Raw genomic sequence first — 25,882 nt, 5'->3', positions numbered from 1 at the left:
TTTTTAAAAGATAACACCATAATAATTTTTATTTTATGTTCTGCAGAGGCACCACTGCCAAACTGTGAAGCCAAACAAAGACCTAAAGGGAAGCTTATGGGTCACATGAGCTCCCATCTCCATCTGGTGTGGCTCCTCCTCTTGAATTTTAATCTTTGTGGAAAGTACAGGCCTCCAGGAGTTCTGTGGAGCAGAGAAGAGAGGTAGGTCAGTCAAAATCTACTTATATTTATTTTTTGTTGAGTGAATGAGCAGTTAAGCGAGAGACAAAAGCACTCAGACGCACTAGGGGCCTACAGGTGAACTAGGCCATTCTCCCAGTAGCCTTCTCCACTTGCCCACCCAGCTCCTGTATCTTTCTGGGCAGTACTGTGCACCAAGGATGGCAACATGGGTTCCCTGCCCTGTATCATCCCGCACCTTGTGTCTTATAGGCATGTTTCCTACACCTAAATCCATGTAGCTGGAAGGAGCCTGGTGGGACTGTCCTCTTTGGCCTCCTTAGTCAGGTGAGGAACTAATAACAAGTACCTGGAACATGCCAGTTTCCAAGCCAGGGGCTGGGGAAGGAGCAAAGAATAGCAGACCGAGACTTTGTCCTTTTCTGGAGGATATAGGTTAGGTAAATGTAACCTGGGTGCTCACAACGGTGGCTGTGGGTAAGCGTGTTCCTTATGTTGGAACTATGGGACGCTGGCACAGACTTGCCGAATCAGTATCCCCACAGCCTGTGAATCAGTATTTTAAGGACCATGGCTCACTTATATGCACACAGGAGTTAAAGAATAACCTCCCTCCATCCACATGTTATTCTCTCACCTCTTCCGAATGATTTCAAGGGATTCAATGATGTCCAGCATAGTTAAAGTGCAAAGGTGTGTTTTATTGTTATTTTGAGGCTTAGAAAACTGGTGTTCTCAATGAGCAGTAGGTATAGCAACTTTATAATTATAAAAATTGTCATTGTTCAAGCTCTCAAAAGCAGTGCTGTGTAAGGGAACTTTCTGTGATGATGGAAATATTCTGTTTGCTCACCTGTCTGTTGCTACATGTAGCTACTGAATGCTTGAATTGTGGCTGGTGTAGCTGAGGAACTAAATTTTTAACTTTGTTTAATTTTAATTAATTTAAATTTAAGTAGCCATAAATAATTAGAGGCTGCTATATTGGACAGTTCAGCTCTATATAAAAAGGAGTTTAGTAGGGGTGCCTGAATGGCTCAGTCAGTTAAGCATCCCACTCTTGATTTTGGCTCAGGTCATGATCTCACAGTCGTGAGATCAAGCCTTGTGTCAGGCTCAGCATGTGGATCCTGCTTGAGATTCTCTCTCTCTCTCTCTCTCTCTCTCACTCACTCAAAATCAGTAAATAAACTTTTTTTTTTTAATTTTAAAAAAGGAGTTTACTGCAGAGCAATGAGCATTGGGTACATACAACCTCTTCCTTTCCCTAGTAATAACATGGAATTCTTCATGTCTGGGCAGTTCATTACCTTAGTGCCCTGAGCCTGTGTCCACCTTACCATCTGCCCATACAAGAAGCCTTTCACACGCGCTGGGATTACAGTGTTCTCTCATCATCTCGTCTTGTCTATTGGTCATCCCCAGAGGGCCACAGCCCACTCCTCCTTTTCTACTCACCACCTAGAACCCCACCCATGTTTGCTTGGCATCTTTCCCCATGCTGTTTCTCTTACTCACTTGAGGTGGAGCACTGTCTCAGGTTAGCAACAGCTGTGATATACTCTGGTCCTAAGTAAGATTTATATGTTGTGCCTTCCGGAAGTTTGGCCAAACATTTTGTGTCATCCTTGAACAGAAGGTCCTTGGTGTCTGAGTGGAACATACAGAACTGGCTCGAGCAGTCATTTTCAGTTTTTCCAAACATCTCCTGTCAGATAGAGGGAAAACACATGAGGGTCTGTGGCAGTGAATAGCTGAGAATACAAGGATTGGTTTCAGGGGGATGAAAGCTGGAAACCAGCCCTGGGGAAGAAAGGGAAGCTGCAGAGGATGCCTCAGGATGTTTCCATATGTCTCGCCTGGCGTCGACCCATTTTTGGCCCCAGCTTCATGTTTTCATGAGCCCCCATGTCCTTTATGGGGTGCATCCTAGTCTCACCTCTGGAAAGTCCCTCCCACCCACCTAGTCACTCCTGACTTCCCTGATCTCTCTTCCCCACTTCATTGGCTATGGCCTTGGAGACTGCTTCCAGGAAATGAGAGGACAGAAACATGTTCCTTCCAAGTATTACTATCAAAGAAGATATTAAACGGAGCACAACAAGGGGTGGTATAGGTAGTTGTTAAATTTCATGTTTGACTGCATCTTTGATCCCATCTTGGGCAAGAGGCTTAACTCTAGGCCTTGTAGGATTATAAGTGAAATGATGATTACAAAAAGTTTAACATTCCATCTAGCACCTAAGAAATGTTCATTAAATGCTAATTATTATTATCATTTACCTTAAGAGGGCTCACGAAAATATGCTATCTTAATTTTTTTTTTAAAGAAAACTAATGGCAGGCAGGAAGCTATTGTTGAGGGGAAAGTGGTGTTTGTGGGTAGAGGACTCTCAGGATTAGAATACTCAGGCAGCCTCTCCCCCTCCCCCTCACAACAAGGCTGGCCCTGGGTTGCTTGTTCTTCCCAGAGGACAAGCTGCCTGAGGATAGAGGTCCTGTGTTTCTGGCTGTTGAAATGGTTCTCAGTCTCTCTAAACAAGAGAAATACAGTTCACATTTCATGACTTTTATCAGTGAGGGCTAGGACACAAGATTACTCTCCTTCATTTTCAAAAAGGATACAAGGAGAAAATGATGGTACCATAGAGCAAAGTCAAGGGTGAGCAAGAAAGCAGATGCATGGACCCCAGAGCCAGTGGATCACGTGGGAACTAATCTCCAGTGACCTGGAGATATAAGCAGACCTGGGCCTGGGAGATCCAGTTCCACAAGTGACAGCCTCCCAATTCTAGTTTCCAGAAAGAGAATGCTGGAGTGAGGGCTGTGCTTAACACTGAACTCCCCCAAATAATCCACACACACCCAGGAAGAAAAAATGGCAGGCCCTGGCTTGTCCATACCTGCTGCTCAAGTAACGTTTTGCTAACACAAGCTGCCATATCTTTCCGTGAGACCACAGCGTGATTCGGGGCATGGGCTAGGAAGCATTTTTCAGCCTCTGTCACAGCCTTCCTGCTGCCATCAGGACACAGCAGCATAAAGTCTTTCATCTTCAGATCCTTAGCCCAATTTTCAGTATTATTTCCTGGGGACAGAGAAGGTGGGTCAGCCACAGCTGATAGCTTTGGTCAGGCACCCTCACTGAGGGTACATAACCAACCCACTGACATGTGAAGGACCTAGAGCCATTGGCCAGCAGAAGTGCACACACTGGGGTCACAGTAATGTGGAGAGGAAGAGATACTCACATGTATATAAGTCTGATGCAACAGATTCAACACTCAACCGAGAATTCCTAGTGACCGTCCCTTCCAACCTGTCCCACCCAACCAGGAGAAAGTGAAATATATCTGTGAATGATGTCCAAAAACATCTTCATTTCTACTAAATTCCAAAGCATCTGGACTTCTTGCTCTAGCACAGAAAGAACGTGGCCCTCTGTGCAATACAATCTGGCATCAGCAAGCAAAAGAACTTCCCCTGGGGCCATTTTGCAAGCTGGACCAGTGTTCTAAATCTGATGTGCTCATACTGGTTCTACATGAAAATAAATGCACACATGCTTCTGTGAGTACAGGTCCATATCCTGTTCTCAGCTTCTTCATTGTTTCTGTAATTTCCCTGAAAAAAAAAGAAAATCTCACCCATTTTCAAGGTTTCCTTCCTCCTGAGGCACTTCTCAAATATATTTTCCTAGTTTTTACTTCTCATCTAAAAGGCAGCGTTGCAATCTTTTTCTTAATTTAATTTTTATTTAATTTTATTTAATTGAACAACTAATGCATGAATTAGCTACCATAAAGCTGTGTATTATTTATAAAGTAAAAATACCTCTTTTCCTACCCTCCCCAAATATAGATTTACAGTTTTAATAGAAAACTCCAAATTGCCTGTGTCTCTCCCATGAGTAACTGCACACATCTTTGCTCACCTTCTAACATTTATCCTGCCCTTTCTTACCATTCCCTTCAACTCAGCTCCCTCCAAATGAAACCCACCATCATTCTCTCCAAACCAATTCTGTTCTACTTCATAATTTAAGCATTTATTCAGTACTATGTTGTCCGCCCTCTGTCAGATACAGTCTTATTGGAGCGGGAAAATAGCACATAAACCAAAAGCAACAATTCCGGATGCAGATAGTAACATTTTCTATTTATATTTCTAAATGCTGTATGAGCAGAGAACCATCTTGGTGAGAACATATTCATTAGGGAGAGATGGCTGGAGGAGACATGGTTTTAGGTGTGTAACCTGTGTTATACATACTGACTGGGAGACTAACCTAGGCCCAACTGTCAGGGCAGACGATAAAGGCCTCAAAAGGGATAGAAGCTAAGAAGAGGAGTGGATTTTGAAAGAAATAGTAGAAGTTTGGACTCATAGCGGTTGAGGTTGCAGTGCCAGTGAACTTTGTATATAAAAATGACCACATGGCAAATAGAGACTCCAGGGTGTTATTTAGAAGGCAGTTGAGGCCTCTGCTCTACCTTCTTCTCAGGGGGTAAGGATTTTGGAGTCATTGCAGGGTGCAGAGGTGAGACCTAGAGAGAGAAACCCCACTCAGAACAGTACCAAAGAAAAAAAATTTAAAAATCAAGGGGTAACAAAGAACCAATCTAGGGGTAAAACTCAAGTCATAGGAAAAAGGGCAGCCTTTAAAGGAAAAAGCAAAAGTCATAGGAGAAAAGAAAGAAAAATTAGCCAACACAGTAGTCCTTCAAGTAAGTACTTAGCAACTTCTGTGTGCCACTTACCATAGTTGGGGTATAAAAGAAGGAAAAAAGAGCTCAAAGAGTTTCTGTAGCCACAGTTTATTACAGAATGAGATGAACCCAATGTACTAGTCATATGGATGGAAGATTCTGTTGTGGGATGGGGGCATGCCATCTTGGAAGGATTCTCAGAGGAGTTGGTGATAAACTAGTTCATTCTAGATGAGTTGCTGGGATGATCTGGGATTGGGTGAAGGGACATGAGAAAGGAAGCGAGATAATACTTACCTGCACTGTAGCAGGTTCTCTAAGCAGTTAGTGATAGGAGGGGGCAGGTGGAGTGCTCATTCTTACTAACTTTAAAAAAATTTTTGTTAGGTTTTTTAATGTCACGGCATCTAATATTCACCCACTAGTTTTAGTACCCATTGATGATTCTTGCTTGAAACAATTATTACTATACTGTTGGCCAAATGATAGTTTTTTTTTAACTGTATAATTACAGTATTCCTCCATTTATTCTTGTCCCACAATAAGGAAGATGTTTCCCTTTATCCTCATTTGCTTAATCAGGATATTATTATCCCATATTCCCATTTTATTGAACAAGTCATTATCTTACTACCATTATTATTTCTTCTAGTGCTCAAAATGTCCCAGATTTGGCCAGTGGGGATCATTAAAAATGGCTCCTGTATATTTTGATATATCCCAAAATTTTCACCATGATGTTCCAGGCTCAACCTTATATTTTTCCTGCCCCAGCCCTAGAATCAGCAATTTTTCCAAGTGTCCCTGGCTCCTGCTATTGGAGAATGGTTCTAGAAGTAAAGATCTTGGTGTTCATTCTCTCTGGTGTACTATTGTCTCTAGGTTTTTTTCAGTGGACCTAGAATATATTTGGAATATATATATTGGACCAATATATATTGGATCCAGAAATATAGGAAATAGTTAAAAAGGACCTTTTGGGGATAATTCACAAAATCTTAGTATGGGCTGTGAACATGGTAAATATTAAATGCATGTTAATATCAATTTCCTGGTCTCAGTAATTATAATGTAGGCATGTAAGAAAATGTCCTCATTCCTACAAAGTGTGCACTGAAGTATTTAGGGGAAAGGCAATGCCTGCACCAATTCAGGGCCACTAGAAGAACCTCATGGTCCTTACCATTCTGCCTACCCAGGTGAACACTTCTCTCTCCACTGAAAAAAACAGGTCAAGGGTCAGAGCTCTGGAGTCTAACAGAGTACATACACATCCACAAAGGCATCCTGACCATAAGTGAACCCAGAAACCCCAATTTGTGGGGACAGAGGAGCATGTGAACATACCCCCAGTGTTCTCCATGACAGTCTGGTCTTTCACAAAGGCCACGTCTCCCTTCTCAACCAGACACCTGCAGAGTCCCAGACAGAGAGAAAGAGAAGAGAGAAGGTCAGAGAGACAACATCTGTCATTCAGGAGGGCCACCTGATAGATCCAGGGCTAGCCATCTGATGTCAGCAATTGTGACTCCCATTCTATCACTAATCTTACAGATTACTAATGTAAGTAATAAAGAAAAGAAAACAAAACCTCCAATTAGCTTTGTGGTTATCTAATCTCAATTCCATACACTAAATGCTAAGTTATGGCATAGTTTCTTCAATAGAGCTACAGCACTTCCCTAGCATCAATAGAGATATTAGAGGGGCAGTGTCCCAATACGGTGATTCCTTACTCATACTGTACTTTGTAAAAATTGGGAATCTGTGGACTGTGAATTGTAGTTACACTAACTCACCAGGTGGTTCTAACTGGAGAATTAGGATAACCTTTCTTTTCTCCTTCACTACTGAGAAGTTCAGTTAGAATACCACCATCATTGTGCAGATGATGGACTCATGAACTACTAACAAAAGGCTGAATCATAAGACAGTTAAAAAGCAATAAGGTCAAAAGGTGCATAGGCATCTTTGTATAAGTAACAAATACCCCATGAAATAGAATCGGCAGTTGGGAATGTAGAAGTCCTGTAGGTTACTTTTATGTATTGCCGGGTGAGTATGGCCATACATAGGTTCCCCAGAGGTGCCTAGAAAAGCATGAACCAGACTCCTGACTCCTGTATTCAACTATGGCAGTGTTTCCTCACCTTGGCAATTGTGACATCTTGAGCCAAACAATTCTTTGTTGTAGGATGCTTTCCTGTGTGTGTAAGATGTTTAGCAGCCTCTACCAATTAGATGCCAGTAGCACCCTCCCCCAACCCCATTTGATTATCAAAAACATCTCCAGACACTGCCAAATTTCCCCTGAGGGGAAAATCGCCCCCCTGTTGAGAACTTCTAATCTGCATTGTACTGTCAGTCTTTGCTATGAGAGCCAGGTCTAGAGATAGTGTTCTGGAGGCACTTGGATGCTCCTTCACACAGGGTTCTAATAGAGTTGCTAAATGTGGCATCCTAATACATGCAAGACTAACAGGCCAGGAACATAATAATCTCACTTTAGTTCCTAAAAAGCAATCTTGTCAGGGCTGGGTTTATCATTATATTTGTGTCAGGATTAAAAGACTCACCTGAAAGCCCCCGTGTAACCATAGTATCTCTCATGGCTATTGGGAAAACACTCCTTTCCTGGAGTTTTTGCCGAGCCAACACACAGAGCACAGAGACTGGAATTTCGCATAGATCCAGGGGCACAGCTCTGTTCGAAAATTTTATCTGTGTAGAAGGACAAGAGAAAGTCAGCTCTTCCTAACTGAATCAATATGAGTAGCTTTCATCTAACACATAACAGGTGTGTATGGCCCAGGATAAGTGGAACATATTCATTCTGTGACCCACCACCAAGTCAGGACCTGCCAGGGTCCAGGCTTTAAAAGAAAACTTAATTGAGGCTGGGAATAGATGTCAGTAGAGCATTACAAGTCAGGTAGAGAGGATTCCATGGGTACGTGGATAGTGTCATCATTTATCTAAAGAGAGAAGAGAAGGAAATGACATGAAAATTGACATAAAAGGGATAAAATTGAAGGTCTCACTCCCTGAGCATGTGCCACTTGTTTTCAGGATTTTCCTTCCATTGCTATTTTTTAGAAGAGACTTTAATAGAACTTAGAACTCCAAACTCAATTAAGAGCTTGGGGGTTTTACTCACAGCTCAGCTGCTCTCTGATGGCTATGAAACTGCCAGGAAGTTCAGAAGAGCAGAGGTAGTGCCCTTGCTGGTGGGGAGCCCAAGCTTTCTGGGTATCACCCCAGCCATACTTTGCCTCCTCTCAAACTGCTGTCAGAGAACACCCCAGTGCAGAAATATCCCCGGTCCCTACACACAGGACTTGTCTGGTTCATAACTGTCTTCAGAGGACTCTCCTTTATTTTTATTTTTATTTAAAAAAATTTTTTTTAACGTTTATTTATTTTTGAGACAGAGAGAGACAGAGCGTGAATGGGGGAGGGTCAGAGAGAGAGGGAGACACAGAATCTGAAACAGGCTCCAGGCTGTGAGCTGTCAGCACAGAGCCCGATGCCAGGCTCGAACTCACAGACCACAAGACCATGACCTGAGCCGAAGTCGGACGCTTAACTGACTGAGCCACCCAGGTGCCCCAGAGGCCTCTCCTTTTAAAGCAGTTGCACATATTTGGAGGTGTCAAGGAGGAAGTACTCAGAAAGTTGATGTAAATAACCATCAGAAAATATTTGTCTATGGTTAACTTACATATACATTTTTCAGGGGTAGAACTAAACTCATACCTGAAGATATTCAGTGGACACAGAGAATAAACTGGTTTTCACTGCTTTGAAAGGGCCTAAGAGCTGGGCAGCCCCTCAGTGAGATTGCCAAGACCTTAAAGAGATCCAAGGATTCCACACATTCACATTACCTAGAAAGCCCAGTGGCAGGGATTGTACTGTCCACCCAACAGTCATTTCCCCTTATTCCTTAGTAACAAAGATCTAGTTGGGTTTTTTTCTTTTAATTTTTTCTCCATTGTTTTTTATTGGGAGATAGATGACATGTAACATTACATTAGTTTCAGGTGTGCAACATGATTCGCTATAGCAATACATTGCAAAATGATTCCCACAATGAGTCTAGTTAACATCCATCACCGTATGTTGTCACAAAATTTTTTTTCTTGTAATGAGAACTTTTAAGATCTGCTTTCTTAACAACTTGGAAAAATGCAATACAGTTTTATTAACTATAGTCCCCATGCTGTACATTACGTTCCCAGGATTTATTTAGTTTATACCTACAAGCTTGTATCTTTTGCCCCTTCACCCATTTGCCCATTGCCCCACCCCCCACCTTTAGCAACTATCAATCTGTTTTCCATATCCATGAGCTTGGGGTTTTTTTTAGATTCCAGATATAAGTGAGATTATGTAGTATTTGTCTTTCTCTACCTAAAATACTTCACTTAGTGTAACAACTTCAAGTTCCATCCATGTTGTTGCAAATGGCAAGATTTCTTCCTTTCTCATGGTTGAATAAAAGTGTTTTGTGTGTGTGTGTGTGTGTATCTCAAATTTTATTCGTTCTTCAGTGGACACTTAGGCTGTTTCCATATCTTGGCTGTTATAAATACTGCTGCAATGAACGTGGAGATGTATATAATTTTTTGAGTTAGTGTTTTCCTTTGGACAAATACCCAAAAGTGAAATTGCTAGATCATATAGTAGTTCTATTTTTAATTTTTGAACAAAGTTCTAGTTTTATTTGGGACAGAACATGCCCAAATAAAAGAGGACATTCTCGAACCTCTGTTACAGCTAAGAGTGACTGTGTGCCTGAGTTTTGAACAGTAAGAAGTTACGTGAAGTAATTCATTTAGATTTCCTGGATAGCTCCTTTAATAAAGCGACAGCAGGTGGCATTACACTTCAAGCTCCCTTTATTCCTTGCGGCTGCCTGAATCATGGATGTGATGGCTACCATGGTTGACCTTGAAGACAGAGGCCCCGTGCTCACAATGGTGGAACAGAAAGAGAGGAGCCTGGGCTTCTAGTGACTGCTTACCTCTTTTTTTTTTTTTTTAAACGAAAGAGAGAAGTAAACATATGTTTACTCAAGCCATATGTGCAACCAAAAAGAACCAGTCTTATTTAGCTCCCCAGCCCTAGTAACCCTTTTAGGTATCTCCTTGAGGTTCATTTTAACCAAATTTTACTATTATAAAACCAGGGCCACAGCATTTTGCACCATACCACTTTTTTCCAGAATACCTCTTTCCAGCCTGGCTCTGATCACAGCACCCTCTCAAGATTCACTTACCGAATTCACAGCTGTTGATCCTGTTGTAGAGCAGGCCCATGGGGATGTTCCAGCCAGCAGTTCTATCTACTGCAGTGTGGCAGGACTTCCTGCCTTTCAGATTGTTCCAGGTGAGGGATTCATCTGCTGATTTTTTAACCACAGCCACAGCAAGATACCCTACAGGAAAGACACAAAAAAAGAAAGTATTAACAACCCCAGGCCTTCCAGAGTATCTATCTACAATCAAAATCTGCCATTTCCCTATGGAAACAAAATTATCCCGAATCATTCCTTCTGCCTTTGAAAGGGTCTTCCCAATAACTGACTGAGATGTAGCACCTGGCGTGCTCAGTAGAGAATGCAACTCTTGATCTCAGGGTTATGAGTTCAAACCCCACACTGGGCATGGAGCCTACTTATAAAAACAAAACGTGGGGTGCCTGGGTGGCTCAGTCGTTAAAGTGTCTGACTCTTGATTTTGGCCCAGGTCATGATCTCAAGGTTCGTGAGTTTGAGCCCTGTGTCAGGCTCTGGGCTCACAGTGCAGAGCCTGCTTGGGATTCTCTCTGATTCTCTCTCTCTTCCTCTCTCTTTTTTGCCCCCCCCCCACTCATGATCTCTCTCTCTCTCTCTCTCTCTCTCTCTCAAAATAAATAAATTAATTTAAAAAAACAAAAAAGCAAGACTGAGAGGAAGTGCCAGTCATTCTGTCAGATGGAGATTATTCTGAACTTAAAAAACAAAATAGTAAGAAAAGATCATCATCAGAGCAACGGTTGGTATACCAGTCTTCCCTAAATGCATAAAACTAGTAAAGTTACAAACCAGCAACTCACCTTCCACTGTGGGGTATCAGAGGAATGGATACTGAAAAGCACATGTGACTCTTACATTTTATACAGTCACAATTAGGAAAGAGTAGTAAATGACCCAATAAACTACAGGGAATATTCTGGCCATGAGGAGAATACAGGTTTGCACCAAAATAAATATGTGAAGTAGAAATTCAAAATCAAGTCAGCTGCCATCTGTAGCAGGAAATACAGGCTACTCCTAAAACTGTGAATAGAATATCAACCCATGATTTCAACCTTCCAATTTAGTTAATTCAGTCAACTGTTCACACCAGAAAACAGAGAAGCCTTATCTGTGGAGTAAGACCAGGTCTTTCTATTTTCAGCTAAAGAGTCTGGCTCCTAGAATGAGGGGGAGAGGCTGGGAGGTTGTAACAGGGGAGGTCACAAGGACAAAGTTGCACACTAATGGCTGGAAAATGGCTGGAGAGATCTGAGCACCGGAGCTCTGGGACCCAGTGATCACCTTGACAAGATTTCCAGTCTTGTTCCTATCCCATCTTTCTAGACCCACCCCCACCAGAGCATTAACTGAGAGCCAAACCGGCCTGGGTTCCTGGGCCCAGCCTGGCTGGGAGACTGGGTAATTTCATGCTCCTAGACATATGCCCGTGTGAGCCGCTCTGCTCAGGCCTGCCAGGCACATATGAGCAAGACTCCTGGTGCTAACTCTCATCTAAAACTGTCCAGGCCTCATGTAATACAAAGAGTTGGGAGTGGTGAGGAGGGTGTAAATTTGCTTGCTGGATATAGGAGCCTAGACAACTTGTAACCGCATGAGCTGTTGGTCCTCTTATGGCATCCTTAAAGGATGACAGTACCCACTTAATAGGATTAAATGAGAAATCCTGCATGCAAGTCATGGCAAGTCTAAAAGAGTAACCATCATTATCAATTATCATCCTTCTAGGGTTCTTTTGTAGTCTAAAAATTGGTCTCTTTTATTGCCTTACCTACTTCTGATTTGAATTTAAATATACCTTACCCTTTCCCCAAAGTAATAAGAATGAAATTCCTGAGGTACCAATCCCAACTCACCTTTCTCTGGCATGTTGCTACACTCAGGGCCTTCAGTTTCTGGAAGAAAAAAATGAAAAAATCATTAAACATTTACTCATTGAAAGTCATGCCATTTCTATGTGCAGCTCAGAATAAAAAGAGTCAGGAAAACAATCTATATGTTACCACATTCCCAAACATTCCAGGCTGTCTGGATGATTCAAGTTCACTTTCACTCACTGGCCTCTGGAAGTTAGCCAAAAATTGTGCATTTCAAGTTTCCTGCTCTGTTTTGTCCTGTGGCCACTGTCGTCCGGCTATACTTGAATCCCTGCACTGGGACTACAGGAGAAGTGATTTGGGGAAGCAAGAAGACCTTCCAGGAATCCCAGCTGTCCTCTGCAGAGAGGTCACTTTTAGCTGGAACTTCCCAGTGCCAAGCTTCCTATCCCCCTGGTGGAAAGTATGATAGAAGATTCTGTCCTTTGCCATGACTGTGGGGATTAGAGATGGGGGGGGGGGGGAGCCCAGAGCCTAGGAAGCAGGAGGTGCTCAGTAAGCAAGAGCTTTATGGCCAATGCGGTGTGAATCAGGCTATGATTTTCCCATCTCTTCTGACTGGCCCAAAGGAAATAAAACACTGAGAGACACTCCCTACACTTACTGTAGTTCTCTGCCAGGACAGGCACTAGACCACACTGGCCTGCTATGTAGATGAAGCCTCCATCCAAGCTCATGGCATCAGCCTCTCCTTTCTGCAAAGACACAGCACATTAAAGCAGGTGACGAGGCTATCTCCTGTCCTACCTGTTCTTCCAGCTCTTTCCTTGAAGCAGCCTTCCCAGTACAGGCCACGAAGGCCCCAGGAGATAGCAGGTACTTATACCAGACCCCCAGAGGATCTATCAGTCAGGAACACCCAGCACAGAAAATTAAAATGTACTCTCATTTTCACCCAAAGCATGATGAACTGATGATTATTTTGGGGTGCCTTGCTTAGCTTTTCCAGGAGCAAAGACCCACATTGAGTCCTCCTATCCTCTCATAAGGATGCACTGTCCTACAGACATTTCTACAATAACTTTCTGGAAACCAAAGTTCTTATTTGTAAGACAGATGAGTGGCATCAGGGACACAAGGCCATGTCTGTGGCATAGAATGCCTCCTGATGGGGCTCCGGCCCTGAATCATGGCCATGCGGTTGCATTCTCTTTCAGTGCTTGGTGTAGTCAAAGTGTTACTGAATGAGTAAAATATTCTTGAACGACCTAATTGTCAGGTTTATAAGTCCTGAATTATAGAGATGCTTAAATTCCACAAGATTGCCAAGCTTACCATTGGGCCTGGCAATATACTTTTTCAAAATATACCCTAATAGGGCGCCTGGGTGGCGCAGTCGGTTAAGCATCCGACTTCAGCCAGGTCACGATCTCGCGGTCCGTGAGTTCGAGCCCCGCGTCAGGCTCTGGGCTGATGGCTCAGAGCCTGGAGCCTGTTTCCGATTCTGTGTCTCCCTCTCTCTCTGCCCCTCCCCCATTCATGCTCTGTCTCTCTCTGTCCCCAAAAAAAATAAATAAATGTTGACAAAATATACCCTAAAGGAGTAATCAAATATATGGGAAACTATCTCAGTAAAATGTATGATTCATAAAATGTAAAACATGCAAGTATAATTCATAACAGCAAAAAGACAGAGACTAAATGATATTATAGATAATATGGATAAATGGCTAAGTAAACTGCATCATATCCACACTATGAAATAGGTTACAACATTAAAAGATCATGTTTTCTAAAAAATGATTTGTGGCATAGGAAAAGCTAACTAGATATCAGAAAAAAGTGTAGTGAATTGTGAATATGATATGATCCCATTTAACAGGATTTTCTCTGAGTTAGAAGATTATAAGTACTTCTCATTTTCTTTTTTGTACCATTCAGGATTTTCAAAATTCCAAAAGCAGACATGGGATGCTCTTGTGATCAACAAAGCTAAACTTCTGCCTGCTTGCACAATCAGCACAGCCCTGTCACACTTGTCATGGCACACCATGGGTCTCAGGCACACCACACCATGGTCCAGCCTCCCATAAGCGGACACAGCTCAGAGTGCCCTCCACTGTGTACTAACACCAGGAGGAAACAGAACCCTAAGGAGCCCTTCAGATCCATAAAATCAAAAGTACTGAAGCTCCTGTGGGGCTGGGCTCCCACACACGAGGGCAAGGTTCCTGGGAATGCAGGTTTTTATATCATTCCTAAGAACACTCACTCAGCCTTAGGGACAGGCAGAGAGCCGTGGTAGAGATGCTGCCCTGTGGGGGCAGCAATGACATACCGCGATCATGGCAATACAGTCTTCGGTAGACTCGGCTGTTTCACACTCTATTTTCCCTACGCTGTTTACACTCCACGTGTCACACTTGGCCTTCTCATGGTGACTTATTGCACACCATTTCACCTTCTTGCATTCATCCTTTGAGGTATCAGAGCCTAGGGCATAAGGAAGAGAACCAGATTTAGATGAGGCCTCAGAAGTTCCTGCTGGCTACGAATACTGCTAACTGTCTTCATGAAAGTGCTGGGATTTTGCCAGCAATACACAAACAGATCCCATTCAAGGAATTAATAGCCTTAGAAAACAAAGGCAGTAACAATCTCTTTGTTGTATCATTTAGACGATAATTTCTTCTAAGAAGCCAACTTCACTCACAACCCCTCTATCACTTCAGTCAGGCTCTTCCTGGTTTTTTTTCTTCTTTTTGAAATAGCACTTAACTACCTGAGTTGTTCCTTTTTTTTTCTAATACTTTATTTTTTTAAGTTATTTATTTATTTATTTATTTATTTATTTATTTATTTATTTAGAGAGACAGAGGGAGAATCCCAAGCAGGCTCCATGCTGTTAGCACCAAGCCCAATGTGGGGCTTGATCTCATGACCATGAGATCAGGACCTGAGCCAAAATCAAGAATCAGACACTTAACTGACTGAGCTACACAGGCACATCCTGAGTTGTTCTTATTTATTTGTTCATTGTTTATTATCTGTTCCCTGCAGGAAAACATAAGCTCAGCCAGGGCAAGGGCTATGCCTGTCTTATTCTCCAAGGCACCCTCATTATTCAAAGGCAGTGCCTAGCTTGTGGTCAGTGCAATAAATGTCTGCTGAATAAATGGACATCTATTCAATTTTCAAGTTCAGTTCAAGTCACTTCCTCGGGGAAGCTTTCCCACAGCTCCAGGATCTATTTTTCTTTGTTTTCATGGTCTCATCAGACCATGATATTTTGTTCTGTTGTGTTTGTTTTCCCTTCTTTTGAGCAAATCTATCATTTGTAATCAATCATTCAGTAGAGTAACTATTCATTATTTGTCTTCTCCACTGGTGAGAAAGTTTTATGGCAGCGGAATCTTATATATGTTGGTCTCACCATTGTATGCGCAGCACCTAGCACAGTTTATGGCTAGATGATCAATAAATGTCTGTTGAATGAAAGAATGATCAAGCAAACCCCACAATGATCCAAGGAAGTTCAGGAGCAGGATTAACCCGTCCAGAGCTCCAGCTTCATTATGGCACATGTTGATCATAATATGGCTGCAGATGTACAAGTCTGTAGTAGTTTTGTTCTTTTTGCCTTACTTTGTGCCAGGCTAATTGGTTTCACAAAGTGGCCAGGCAGGGTGGCCCTGATTTATACAAGGGAAATGATACTAGTATCAATCCAAATCATTTTAAGCATAAGTTTCCTTCAATGCCTTTTGGTGATATCCAGGCTCATCTCATGATGACCAATACCATTTAGCATCAGTCTGACACTGGGTGGCAAAGCTGGGCAGATAAAGAAATGTCAGGGTGGGCTTCTGGTACCTGGAAAGAGTCTATTGCTGGTCCCTTCCCTTACCAGGTTTCCTAGCTCCTAAGGTCACATGATCCTTCCCTAGTACTTACGCATATCTTCCCTTAGATTCCGAAGAGCAGTGACATACTCATATCCCAGGTACAGCCAGGTGTCCATTTTAGGGGGAATCCTTAAAAGCCCTTGGGCAGAGTCCTTAAACAGCAGGTCCTTCCCCAAAGTTGAGCTGAAGAGCTGGAAGGCTGTAGATTTGTCTTTGCCATAATGTTCCTGTATATAGTAAAACACAATAGTAAATGGCTACAGCAACAAGGAATGCTGCAAAAGGAGACTGAAGAAAAACAAACCCCCCAGAAAATGAAATTAAAACCATGAAATTTTTTTTTTTTTTTTTTTTTTTTTTTAATTTTTTTTTTCAACGTTTATTTATTTTTGGGACAGAGAGAGACAGAGCATGAACGGGGGAGGGACAGAGAGAGAGGGAGACACAGAATCGGAAACAGGCTCCAGGCTCTGAGCCATCAGCCCAGAGCCCGACGCGGGGCTCGAACTCACGGACCGCGAGATCGTGACCTGGCTGAAGTCGGACGCTTAACCGACTGCGCCACCCAGGCGCCCCAAAACCATGAAATTTTCAAGATTCCAGGAGAGAGGGCAGAAAGGACTGCTCTTTCCCACCCAGCAACTTCCCCACCCCCAGCCCTCTTACAGTCATGCAACATGTTTCTGTGGCCTATCCCCCTGGCTGGGTTGACAGCTTACTGAGTATAAGAAATGGATCTCCTTCAGAGGCTGACCCTGTGTGATTACCACTTAAACTCTTGATAGATGGAATGGCTTGATGAGAGGAGGTTGGCTCAGTGCTGGGATTCTGCTGCTCTAAGGAAATAAAGCTGGCTGTATGTGTAGCACCCTTGTAGTCAGGCTGAGGGACATTGGGAAAGAGATCATTTCCTTCTGGGGATGTCATGGAAGGCCTTATGGGGGAGGGGGTGTTTGCCCTTGGCCTAGAAGTCCTGGTTTAGATAGAAAGAAATAGAATTAAGCAGTAATGCAGGACTAGACCCTGTGTGACTCTGAGTCCCTGCTGGGCACTTTCACACAAGTGGATAATATGTGGCACAGTTCCCACTATGTCCTGAAAACAAGGAATTCCATAGTGGCCAGAAGGGAATGTAGGAAAATGCCCCAAATCCAATCAGGAACCACTAAGCAGGAGGGAGAACAGTGAATTCAGTACCTGGGCCTGGTTGAGAAGCTCCCAGATCAAGTCCTCCTTGCCCCCCACACTTCGGGCCACAACAGCGTGGGAAGGAACCCTGGCCAGGTAGCAGTCCTCATATCTATCCACTGACTTCCGGGAGTTGTCCCGACAGAGCAGCTCATACTGGTCCCTGTCAGCTTTGTTTGGCAGGTTCTCTGGGGGAAGAAAGCCTGGATGAGCCAACTGTAGCCAGGACAGAGCCATGAGCTGTAGTCTCTGTCCCTATCCCTTGCAATCCCAATAAATCATAACATGTACAAGCTGAGATGCCTAGAGCAAATGAAAGCCAGAGCACATAAGAGAACTGACGTAAGATCCCACAACCAGTCACAGGCAAGGAAGCTTCTGATGCCTAGTGCAGGGGTGACTGCCTGACACCCACAACAGGTCTCATCTCAGCGGGCCAAGTTCAGGCCGAGGTCAGCCAGACGAGCCCCCAATCCTTTGCTGTGGCAACATTGACCGGCAAGAAGGGTTCCTGTGTCCAGGAGGTTGAATTACGGAAAGAGGCCCAGGAGTCCAGGTGAGGACCCCATATGTACACAACTCTGCACAAGTAGAAGCCCAAGCAATGATAAAGGAGGAACACAGTATGCTCATATCTAACTATGGCCCATGAAGAGGAATGCAGAAGGAGGAAAAAAAAAAAAAAATCCCACAGCCTGGAGGAGATATGCAAATTCTTCTCCTGTCATTTACCCAGTACTGTGGAGTGCTTGACAAAGGCCACTTGCCCAGCGTCATCCATCAGACACCTGTGGGAAAGAAATACATTAAAAGGATTACTGCAGCGTAGGCCCTTCTCCTCAGGCTTAAGGGTCTGTCTGATCACACCATCCAGCTTGGGGACAAGGGCAGAGCCTGGTGAAGGCCTCTGAGCAGACCCACAGCTGAGGAAGCGCCATGGGGCACTGATATGCCACTAAGATGGGAGGATGAATTTATAGGAACTAGAAATCCCTCATAATGTTTCCCAAAGCAGCAAAAAAAAAAAAAATCATTGAAAATATTTTAATATAGAACAGAGTTTTCAAATTTCTGAAATGGAAGATAAATACATCAAGTCTCCTAAGAGAGGAAATGTGCCCTTGGCTGGCTATCAAATTTTAGGATATAACCAAGGCAAAAGATGTAGCAAAAAATCAGCCATTGAGCTGTCTGCACAGGGGTAGTGAGGGAAGACAGGAGAGAGGCCAGTGCATTGAACACAAGACACTGCTACAATAGAAAACAGAGGGTCAGTCACAGAAGAATGGTCCAGACACTAAGGATGTGCCTGCCCCTTAGGCTCTGCTTAGCCCAGTGAGAGGACACATTGGGCAGGTTCATTGGGCTAGACTAAGTTCATTGGGCTGGACTAAGAAATCAAAAGCTCTGGGGAGATAGAAAGGGACTCCAGGAGAGGTGCTCCCCTGTCAGATATCACATGAAAGGTGTATGCACTGGCCTGGCCTGGAGGAGAGTCCCAGCTGAATCACTGAGTCACTCTGAAGAAATTAGGCCTCCTGGACACCTCTTTGCAGGCTGGGCTCTGCTGTGGGCCAGGTAGGGTCTCACAGCCTAAGGACATTGGACACTTTGGCCATCATAGAACAGCAGCTGGTCTCACTCACTTGAAGGCACCTGAGTAGCCGAAGTATGGTTCATGGTTGGAGCAGGCACACTTTTCTGTGTCTTTTCCCACACACAGTTGACACAGTTGGGGGAAGGTTGTCCGATCCACACAGGGAACACAGCTGCCCATGAAGAAATTGGACGCTGCTGCTCAACATAAGACATGTAACACAGGCCATGAGCCACCCTGGCCACACACCATGAGCCACAGCTCCCAGTCCAGGATCATGAGAGAACAGAGAGTGACTAAAGGAAAACCAGTACACCCAGTCCCAGCACACCATTATATGTGTTCACTGACCAAGATCAAGGTTTTCCAAGAGGGACAAGTTAACCTTTGTCCTCCGACTTCCCTCCCCAAGAACTAGGCCTGTGCCTGCCATTGACCCAGGCCTGTCTCAGGTTGCTGTCAGCTCCCCTCTCTGCCTGTCAGACTGGAACATCTCAGAGAAAGGTTTCCTCTAGTGATCCTATCTGAGAGATAGGAGACCCCCATATAGAGGTACAGGCCAAGTTCATGGCCAGCAGATGGCCACCAGAAAAGCTCCAGCAGAATGGGAAACACACCGCCACAGACAGGAAAGAACCCCAGGGAAGTGAACAGTAGGGCCAAGCAAACTTGGTCCTGACTGAAGCCCTCTGTCAGGCTTGATGCCCCCCCCCCCCCCCCCATTCCTCAGGACAGCCGCTGGTTGGATGTTAAGAGCTCAGAGAAGAAAAACACAGCTGACCCCTCCCAAGGACTGCTGATGTGGCAGAACTGACCAGCTTAAAGTTGGTATACCTCCCACCTCTACCCCCAAAACCCATCACACATGATCACCTGATCGTGTCTGAGCAACCCCAGTTTGGCCTGTGTAGGCCTGCCTGATAGCACTCACCCTCTTGCCCACTTACCCCTCAGAAGAGAGTCACGTGGCTCAGGCAACTTCCAATAAAGTAAGCCCATGGGGATGTTCCACCCAGCAGACCTGCCAAGGCCTGTGTGGCAGGATTTCTTGCCTTGGAGCTGGTCCAGATTGAAGTCACTGGTCTTTTTCACCACAGCCACAGCATAATAGTGGGTTTTTTTATCTGCAAAGGGACAGTGTGAATGAAAGACCTTTAGCCTGGGGAACAGTTGGAAACATTGCTCCTTGCTGCTGGGCTCCTGAGTAGAAAAAGGGAATCCACAGGGCACATTTCTGTTGGGTTGGGTCATAAAGAGAGAGAGAGATCAGGAAAACCTGCCTTGACTTGCAGGGGAAAGAAGGCACCACAGAGAGAACGTTTGTAATAACCCTCCAGGCAAACACAGGGGCAAGAAGGCCACATACACATGTGGCCCAAATACTTTTGCCTACCATGGCCCTGCAGGGTGTCTGTCTGCCTATACCTACCAACCCAAGCCCACCAGGAAACTGGAGTTGTGGCACAAGGACCACATTCATTCTAAGTACTTCCTGTCCCCTGACACAGGCCCAGGGACAGCTGGTTGCTCTCAGAAGAGATGCAAGGCTGTTGGGGCTCTGAGCATAGGCTCCAGTGTGGTCTCTCCCCTGTTTGTGGCACCTATGGTTCTTGGAGGGCTCCTCTGTGTAGCTCTCAACCCCAGTGGTTCAGGTCAGGTTGTACACAGCCTTCTCTGTTTCTCCAGGGAGCACATCTCCTGGCCCAGAATGTCAGTGTCAGGAGCACCAGTCCTCAACCATCCCAAAGCCCCAAAGGCCTTGAGTTGTGTCTTCAGCAGCTGATAAGACCTCTCATTCCCCACTGATACCCAATGGGGAATGCTCATCCATCTTTAATCCCCATTACCTGCCTGAACAAGACAAACTCAGCATCTACCAGGAGAGAACAAGAGCAACAAACTCTCTCCTGGGTCCTCAGGAAGAACTTACCATCTTGTGACTCATAGAACTCTGCCACTACAGGCTTTAGGTTGTAGGGGTGGAGGCCCGCCTCGAACACCAAACCTGCATCCAATGTCACAGCATCTGCTTCATTTGTCTGAAAGGGATAAGACCAGATCCTGATGAGGACCTTACTTCCGATAAACTTTTGGTAAACTAAAAGTATATAGTATGAATTTAAGGAAATCATGAAAGAATATAAATAAAGTGGAAAAAAGGGGAAACAACACAAATGAACACACACGTATGAACTCAGTATTTGAAAACAGAAAAGGAAAAATCAGAAAATGAGGAAAGGCTGAACTAAGAAATCAAAAGTAATATGGCAGAAATAAGTCCATATTTACCAGTAATAACAATTATTAGTGGCCTAGTTTACCACATAAAATAAATGAGATTGTCAGAATGCATTAATAAACAAAAGCCAGCAATAAACAGTTTTCAAAAGATGCACCTGAAACAGAAGCACACAAAAAGTTGAAAATAAAGGAATGCAAAAAGCTATAGAAGAAGACTACTGAGCAGAAGAAAGTTGGTGTAGAATGTTAATATTACAAAAATAGAGTTTAGTCAAAAAGCACTGCCAGAGATAATTAAATAATGATAAAATACCAAATTCACCAAGAATGATAGGATTATTCCCTCATACACTCCTGGTGGGAGTAGAAATTTAAATAACCACATTAATTGTCAACTACACCCCCAAAAGAAAAAAGAAAGAAAAAGAAACAACATTGAATTTGCTTAAAAATCAAACACGTTTGACATTGTCTTAAAAGTCAAATTCATATCTCACGGCACAGCAAGTCTGCTCCTATACACACACACACACACACACACACACACACACACACACTCAAGAGAAACTTGATACTTGTGTCCCAAGAGATTTATATAAAAATATTTGTCATTCCCTGATTAGAATAATAGAAAGCTAGAAATGGCCCAAATGCCTAATGACCAGAAAAGAAAAAATAAATTGTGGTATACTAACATAATGGACTATTGTAGAGCTCTGAAAATGAATGAACAATGGCTATATTCAATGATATGGGTGAATCTTAGCATAATATCGAGGAGGAAAAAACAAGTAGGAGAAGACAACACATAGTAATGTCACGTTTAGGAAACTTTTCACAAATCAAAAATGTGTCGTGATTCATATATGCCTATACACATCTTAAAATGAAAATAAAAGGCAAGAACGTTTTAGGATTCAGTTTGCTCAGGATGGAGAAACACATCGGTGGTTTTAAGTAAGGTCAGTGGGATATACTACACTAAGTGGGGCCATTCTCATAAAATCCAGTACTACCACACAGCAGCCCTAGAAGTAAGCTATTGGCAGTGATGAAGTTTTGAGAACCTGTGTTAGGTTCGTGGATAATATTATGTTATTAACATTTAAAAATTAAGAGGGGCATGCATGGACTAAAATGGAACAAATGTCATAATTCAATGGTTAGAATTAAACTATGATTGCAACTGAGATCCAATTAAAACACACACGCACGCACAGCAGACCAGCTGTTCTTATCAAATCATTGATTCCTTCAGTGAATCATACTCTATCTGGCTGATCTCCCATCTCATTACTCCTTCTAGTCTCCTGCTTGCTCTATTCCTGTCACCCTGACTTCCCTACAGCAGCTTCAAAAAGCCCATCTTTCCTGTCTCAGGCTCTTTGCACAAATTGTTGTTCACCACCTGGTGTATTCTACCCATGGCACCCAGCAGCCTAACCCATTCTCATCCTTAGGGTCTCAGCTCATTGCTTCCCTCTCAGGGAGATTATCCTTGATACTCAGGCCAAAACAAGTTTCTTCTGAAAGTCTCTGTCAGAGCATTCTACTCTTTCCCTTCATTGTACATCACACAATTTGAAATTATAGTCTATGTGTTGCATGTTTTTCTTTTCTCCTGACTGTACTGTAAGCTCAAGACTAATGACCATGTGTGTTTCAATTCACCACTGCAGCCCCATTGCCCAGCACAGGGTCTGACCCACATTCAGATGTGCACAAAGACAAAGGAATGAAGAGTTTGAGGAAAATCTAGAAAACAAAGGGTTCAGCAACCATCTGAAGTTCGCACTGTATTTCTCTTCCCTGGGAGCATCATTCAACTTCCCGTGATATGTCAAGAACTTCCAAAACAATGTCGTATAATAATTTTGATAGCAAACATTCTTGTTTTTCCCCTGAATTTAGAGAACTTAGTGCCTCAAAATTTCCCCCTTTTCAGAGCATTGGATTTTGTTTTAAGACTCCTTAAAAGTGAGCACTCCAATTTCCCTTTCTGAAGTGCTTTTATTAGCATTGGAGGTTGACTGTCACACACACCAGCCTCCTACCTGTGGGTAAAGAGTTGTTCCAAAATAACAGAAGAGAAAGGAAAGTACAGATTTTCTCCCACTCCTTTTTAGGCAACAGTGACTTACCGAAATGGCCCTGATGCACTCAAGGTAGGAGGTTTTCTTCACACAGCTGACAAAGGGACCAGTCTCAAGGACCGTTTTCATATTTTCGCTGAAACTGGAGCACTTACTGGCTTCATGATTTGAGACAGTGCACCATCTCACAGTTTTCTCAGGGGAGACAGCCAGACACAGCCCTAGGAGAAAGAGGCCAGAGGTCCCTGTGCTAGTGGGAGAGACAGCAGCACCCTCTGAAGGGTCTTGAAGGCTCCATCCCCTCTATCCTGTCCTCCTCCCACTCCTCCCATTAACACCCCAGGGCACAGATTCTGCTGCCTTCTGAGGCTGGGGACAAGATAAAGGAACGCTAGAGTCCTCCTAGTCACCTGCTAACCACCCTCTGCTAGCCAGAGGGATGTGGGCTTGACCATCAGCTCTCAAGTGGAGACCACTGTCTACTCCTCTCTGTTCTCCCTGCCTCCTTGCCTCACCATCCTGGGACTGCCACGGGACATAAGCCTTATCGGTGTGACAGGGCGTTTTCAGCTACTTGAAGGCAGTGGCTTGAAACGACAGTTTGGGGAAGCTAACAAGGTAGGAATTAGCATCTTTTGTTTATTTATGTTTTTAATATAATTTATTGTCAAGTTAGCTAACATACAATGTATACAATGTGCTCTTGGCTTCGGGAGTAGATTCCCATGACTCATCACTTACATACAACGAGGAATTACCATCTTTTAAAGATGATGGAACTGGGCTCAGAAACTGATGCTTTAGCCAAGGTCACCCAGCCTGTTAGTGACTGAGACTGGCCTAGATACCAGGTCTCCAGACTTTGGTCTCTACCCAGGGAACAAAAGAAGATGATATTCTGAGTTATTTTCCATCTGTTTCACCAGTAGGTAGGGGCAAATGATTAATGAGATAATGAATTTGTCTATGATACTTTTCTATGATCCTCTGTTCCAGGAATAACTAGAACTCCACATCTTTAGTGGTTCTCTCTGTTTCCAATGACCCCTCCTTCAATCTTCATCAGTCTTTTGGGCTGCCATTAGAAGAAGCTAAAGCCATCCATGTCTGTAGCTATTAAAATCATGTGGTTGCACTACTCCCAAAGCCCTCTGTCATCTCTACTTTCTGTGGATCAGCAGCAGAAGGCTGACTCAGGGAAGCTGATGAATATCCACAAATCACAAAGCAGGAAAGGGGGAGGGCAGCGGTTCTCCAGAATGCATAAAGAGGGGCCACAGGGAAGTTACTGCCCCAACCACACTTTACCCTACCTGTGCCCATGAGAAGTCACAGGAGGCATCAAGATTCAGTGGCAAACCCTCTCTAAACTGTCCCACCTGCAGTCTCATAGGCAGGAATTTGTCCTGAGTCCTGCATTTACCTTGCACAGTCCTATGAGGTGCTTTTGGTGGGGGGGGAAGGGAGGGTGCACAGGGGCAAGGCAAGTAATGCAGGGCCAATTCTCAATGGTAAACTTCTCCAGGAGAGACAAAATAACTAAACACAGAGGCTCCAAAGGTGTAACAAACGCACCGGAGTGGCAGACGAAAGTTAAAGGACAAAGGGAACCAAGCAATCTCAGGAGGTGATGGGCATCGGCAGAGGCCATCCATTGGCAGGCCCCACACCAAGGATGTGCTAGTGCCTGGATCCATGGCCTCATTTACCCTCACCTGACCCTCTCAGGCTGGGGCTGTACTGCCCTTCTCACTGGTGAGAACACAAGAAGCCTGGCTTCAAATATGCTCCAAACCTTTCAGTGGCCCTGCTTCTTAGCAGGACATCATCAGTGCCAGGAGCACCTGTGGGACATCAGACTGCCAAGGTTAAGGGCGGGGTCAGATCCCAGAGGTCTTGAATACCATGTTCAGCAGTTTCAGACTTGACTCAGGCGGCCTCATAGAAGGGATCTGATAAACCATGATGTAAGTGCTCTAATTTGTTGTATTCTAATACTGTAAGTTTTACTGGACAACAAGGAGGAGGAAAGCAAGGAATGGAAGCAAGAAAGCACAGCGGGACACGAAAAGGCAGCAGAGGCACAGAGGGGAACTCGAGGCAGTCCTGAAGCAGGTGCAGGGGTGCCGTGGGGAAGAGCGAAGAAAATGCTCAGGGAACCCCGGGGGCGGTATGTTGGAGTACGGGGTGAAAAGAGCACCTGGGCTGACAACTATGTGGGCCTCCCCCGCACCAACACTCACCCAGGACCGCGCAGGCCAGCAGGGCGCGGACGGCGAGCCTCATCTTCCTGAGTCTGTGGCTTGGAGCAGCGAGCACAGACCTATGGGCTTCTGCGCAGCCTCCCAGCCCTCCGCACGGCTTTATCCCCCGCACCGCGGGCCAAGCAGAATCTTTGACCTCCAATGTTTGCACAGCCCGCTTGCCCAATCACCCCTCATCCCGCCTCTTTCATTCCTTGCCCAGGCCGATCACCTCATTTCCTGAGCTCTAGAAAGATGCACGGATGGTATCCAGCACAAAAATGCTGATTGTAAGGGAATTAAAGAAAAATCAACCCTTTGTTAATACGCGCTCTCTCTGTGCCAGGAGCAGAGCTGCAGAGGAAAGGGGGTTGGTGGGGGCGGGTAGATCTGCTTCTGAATCTGAGGATACCAAAGCTGGCCTTGCACCAGTCCTGTGTATTCATTCCACAGATAATAGAGGAAAGGAACTACCCCAGATCCAGACTAGAAACACAGAATAACGAAGACCTTCCTGAGAGAAGGTGTCAGAGGAGAATAAAGCTGACCTCAAAGATAAGTTCAACACCCTTCACTTGTTCCCAGGTGTCCCCAGAAACCATGCCCCC

At 44.2% G+C, this 25,882-nt stretch overlaps 1 protein-coding gene across 1 annotated transcript; it reads right to left on the bottom strand.

Annotated features, from left to right (window-relative positions):
- Positions 1–25,377, bottom strand: LOC115523165 (serotransferrin). Its single transcript, XM_030328884.1, has 17 exons — positions 25,275–25,377; positions 23,080–23,252; positions 20,628–20,736; positions 19,645–19,821; positions 18,747–18,894; positions 17,833–17,888; positions 17,110–17,288; positions 15,962–16,139; positions 14,346–14,500; positions 12,672–12,762; positions 12,047–12,085; positions 10,173–10,331; positions 7,468–7,612; positions 6,239–6,303; positions 3,086–3,270; positions 1,701–1,890; positions 1–183 (listed from the first exon to the last, which is right to left on the bottom strand). Exons 1-17 carry the CDS (start codon positions 25,315–25,317, stop codon positions 149–151), a joined length of 2,127 nt encoding a protein of 708 aa, XP_030184744.1. The 5' UTR covers positions 25,318–25,377; the 3' UTR covers positions 1–148.
- Positions 25,378–25,882: the final 505 nt, after the last annotated feature.

This window comes from Lynx canadensis, chromosome C2 (assembly GCF_007474595.2).
Source record: "Lynx canadensis isolate LIC74 chromosome C2, mLynCan4.pri.v2, whole genome shotgun sequence".
Lineage (NCBI taxonomy): Eukaryota > Metazoa > Chordata > Mammalia > Carnivora > Felidae > Lynx > Lynx canadensis.
The sequence above is the reverse complement of the archived record's forward strand: the minus strand, read 5'-3'. Positions and strand labels throughout refer to the sequence as shown.

Bases quoted from the DNA above. Each gene is read 5' to 3' on its own strand.
- LOC115523165 (XM_030328884.1), bottom strand. From the start codon at position 25,317: ATGAGGCTCGCCGTCCGCGCCCTGCTGGCCTGCGCGGTCCTGG. The intron at 17,889-18,746 runs GTGAGTGAGACC...TCTTTCCCACAG, and splicing joins GGCTACTCAGGTGCCTTCAA to GTGTCTGATGGATGACGCTG. The intron at 6,304-7,467 runs GTGAGTCTTTTA...GGGACTCTGCAG, and splicing joins GGTTACACGGGGGCTTTCAG to GTGTCTGGTTGAGAAGGGAG.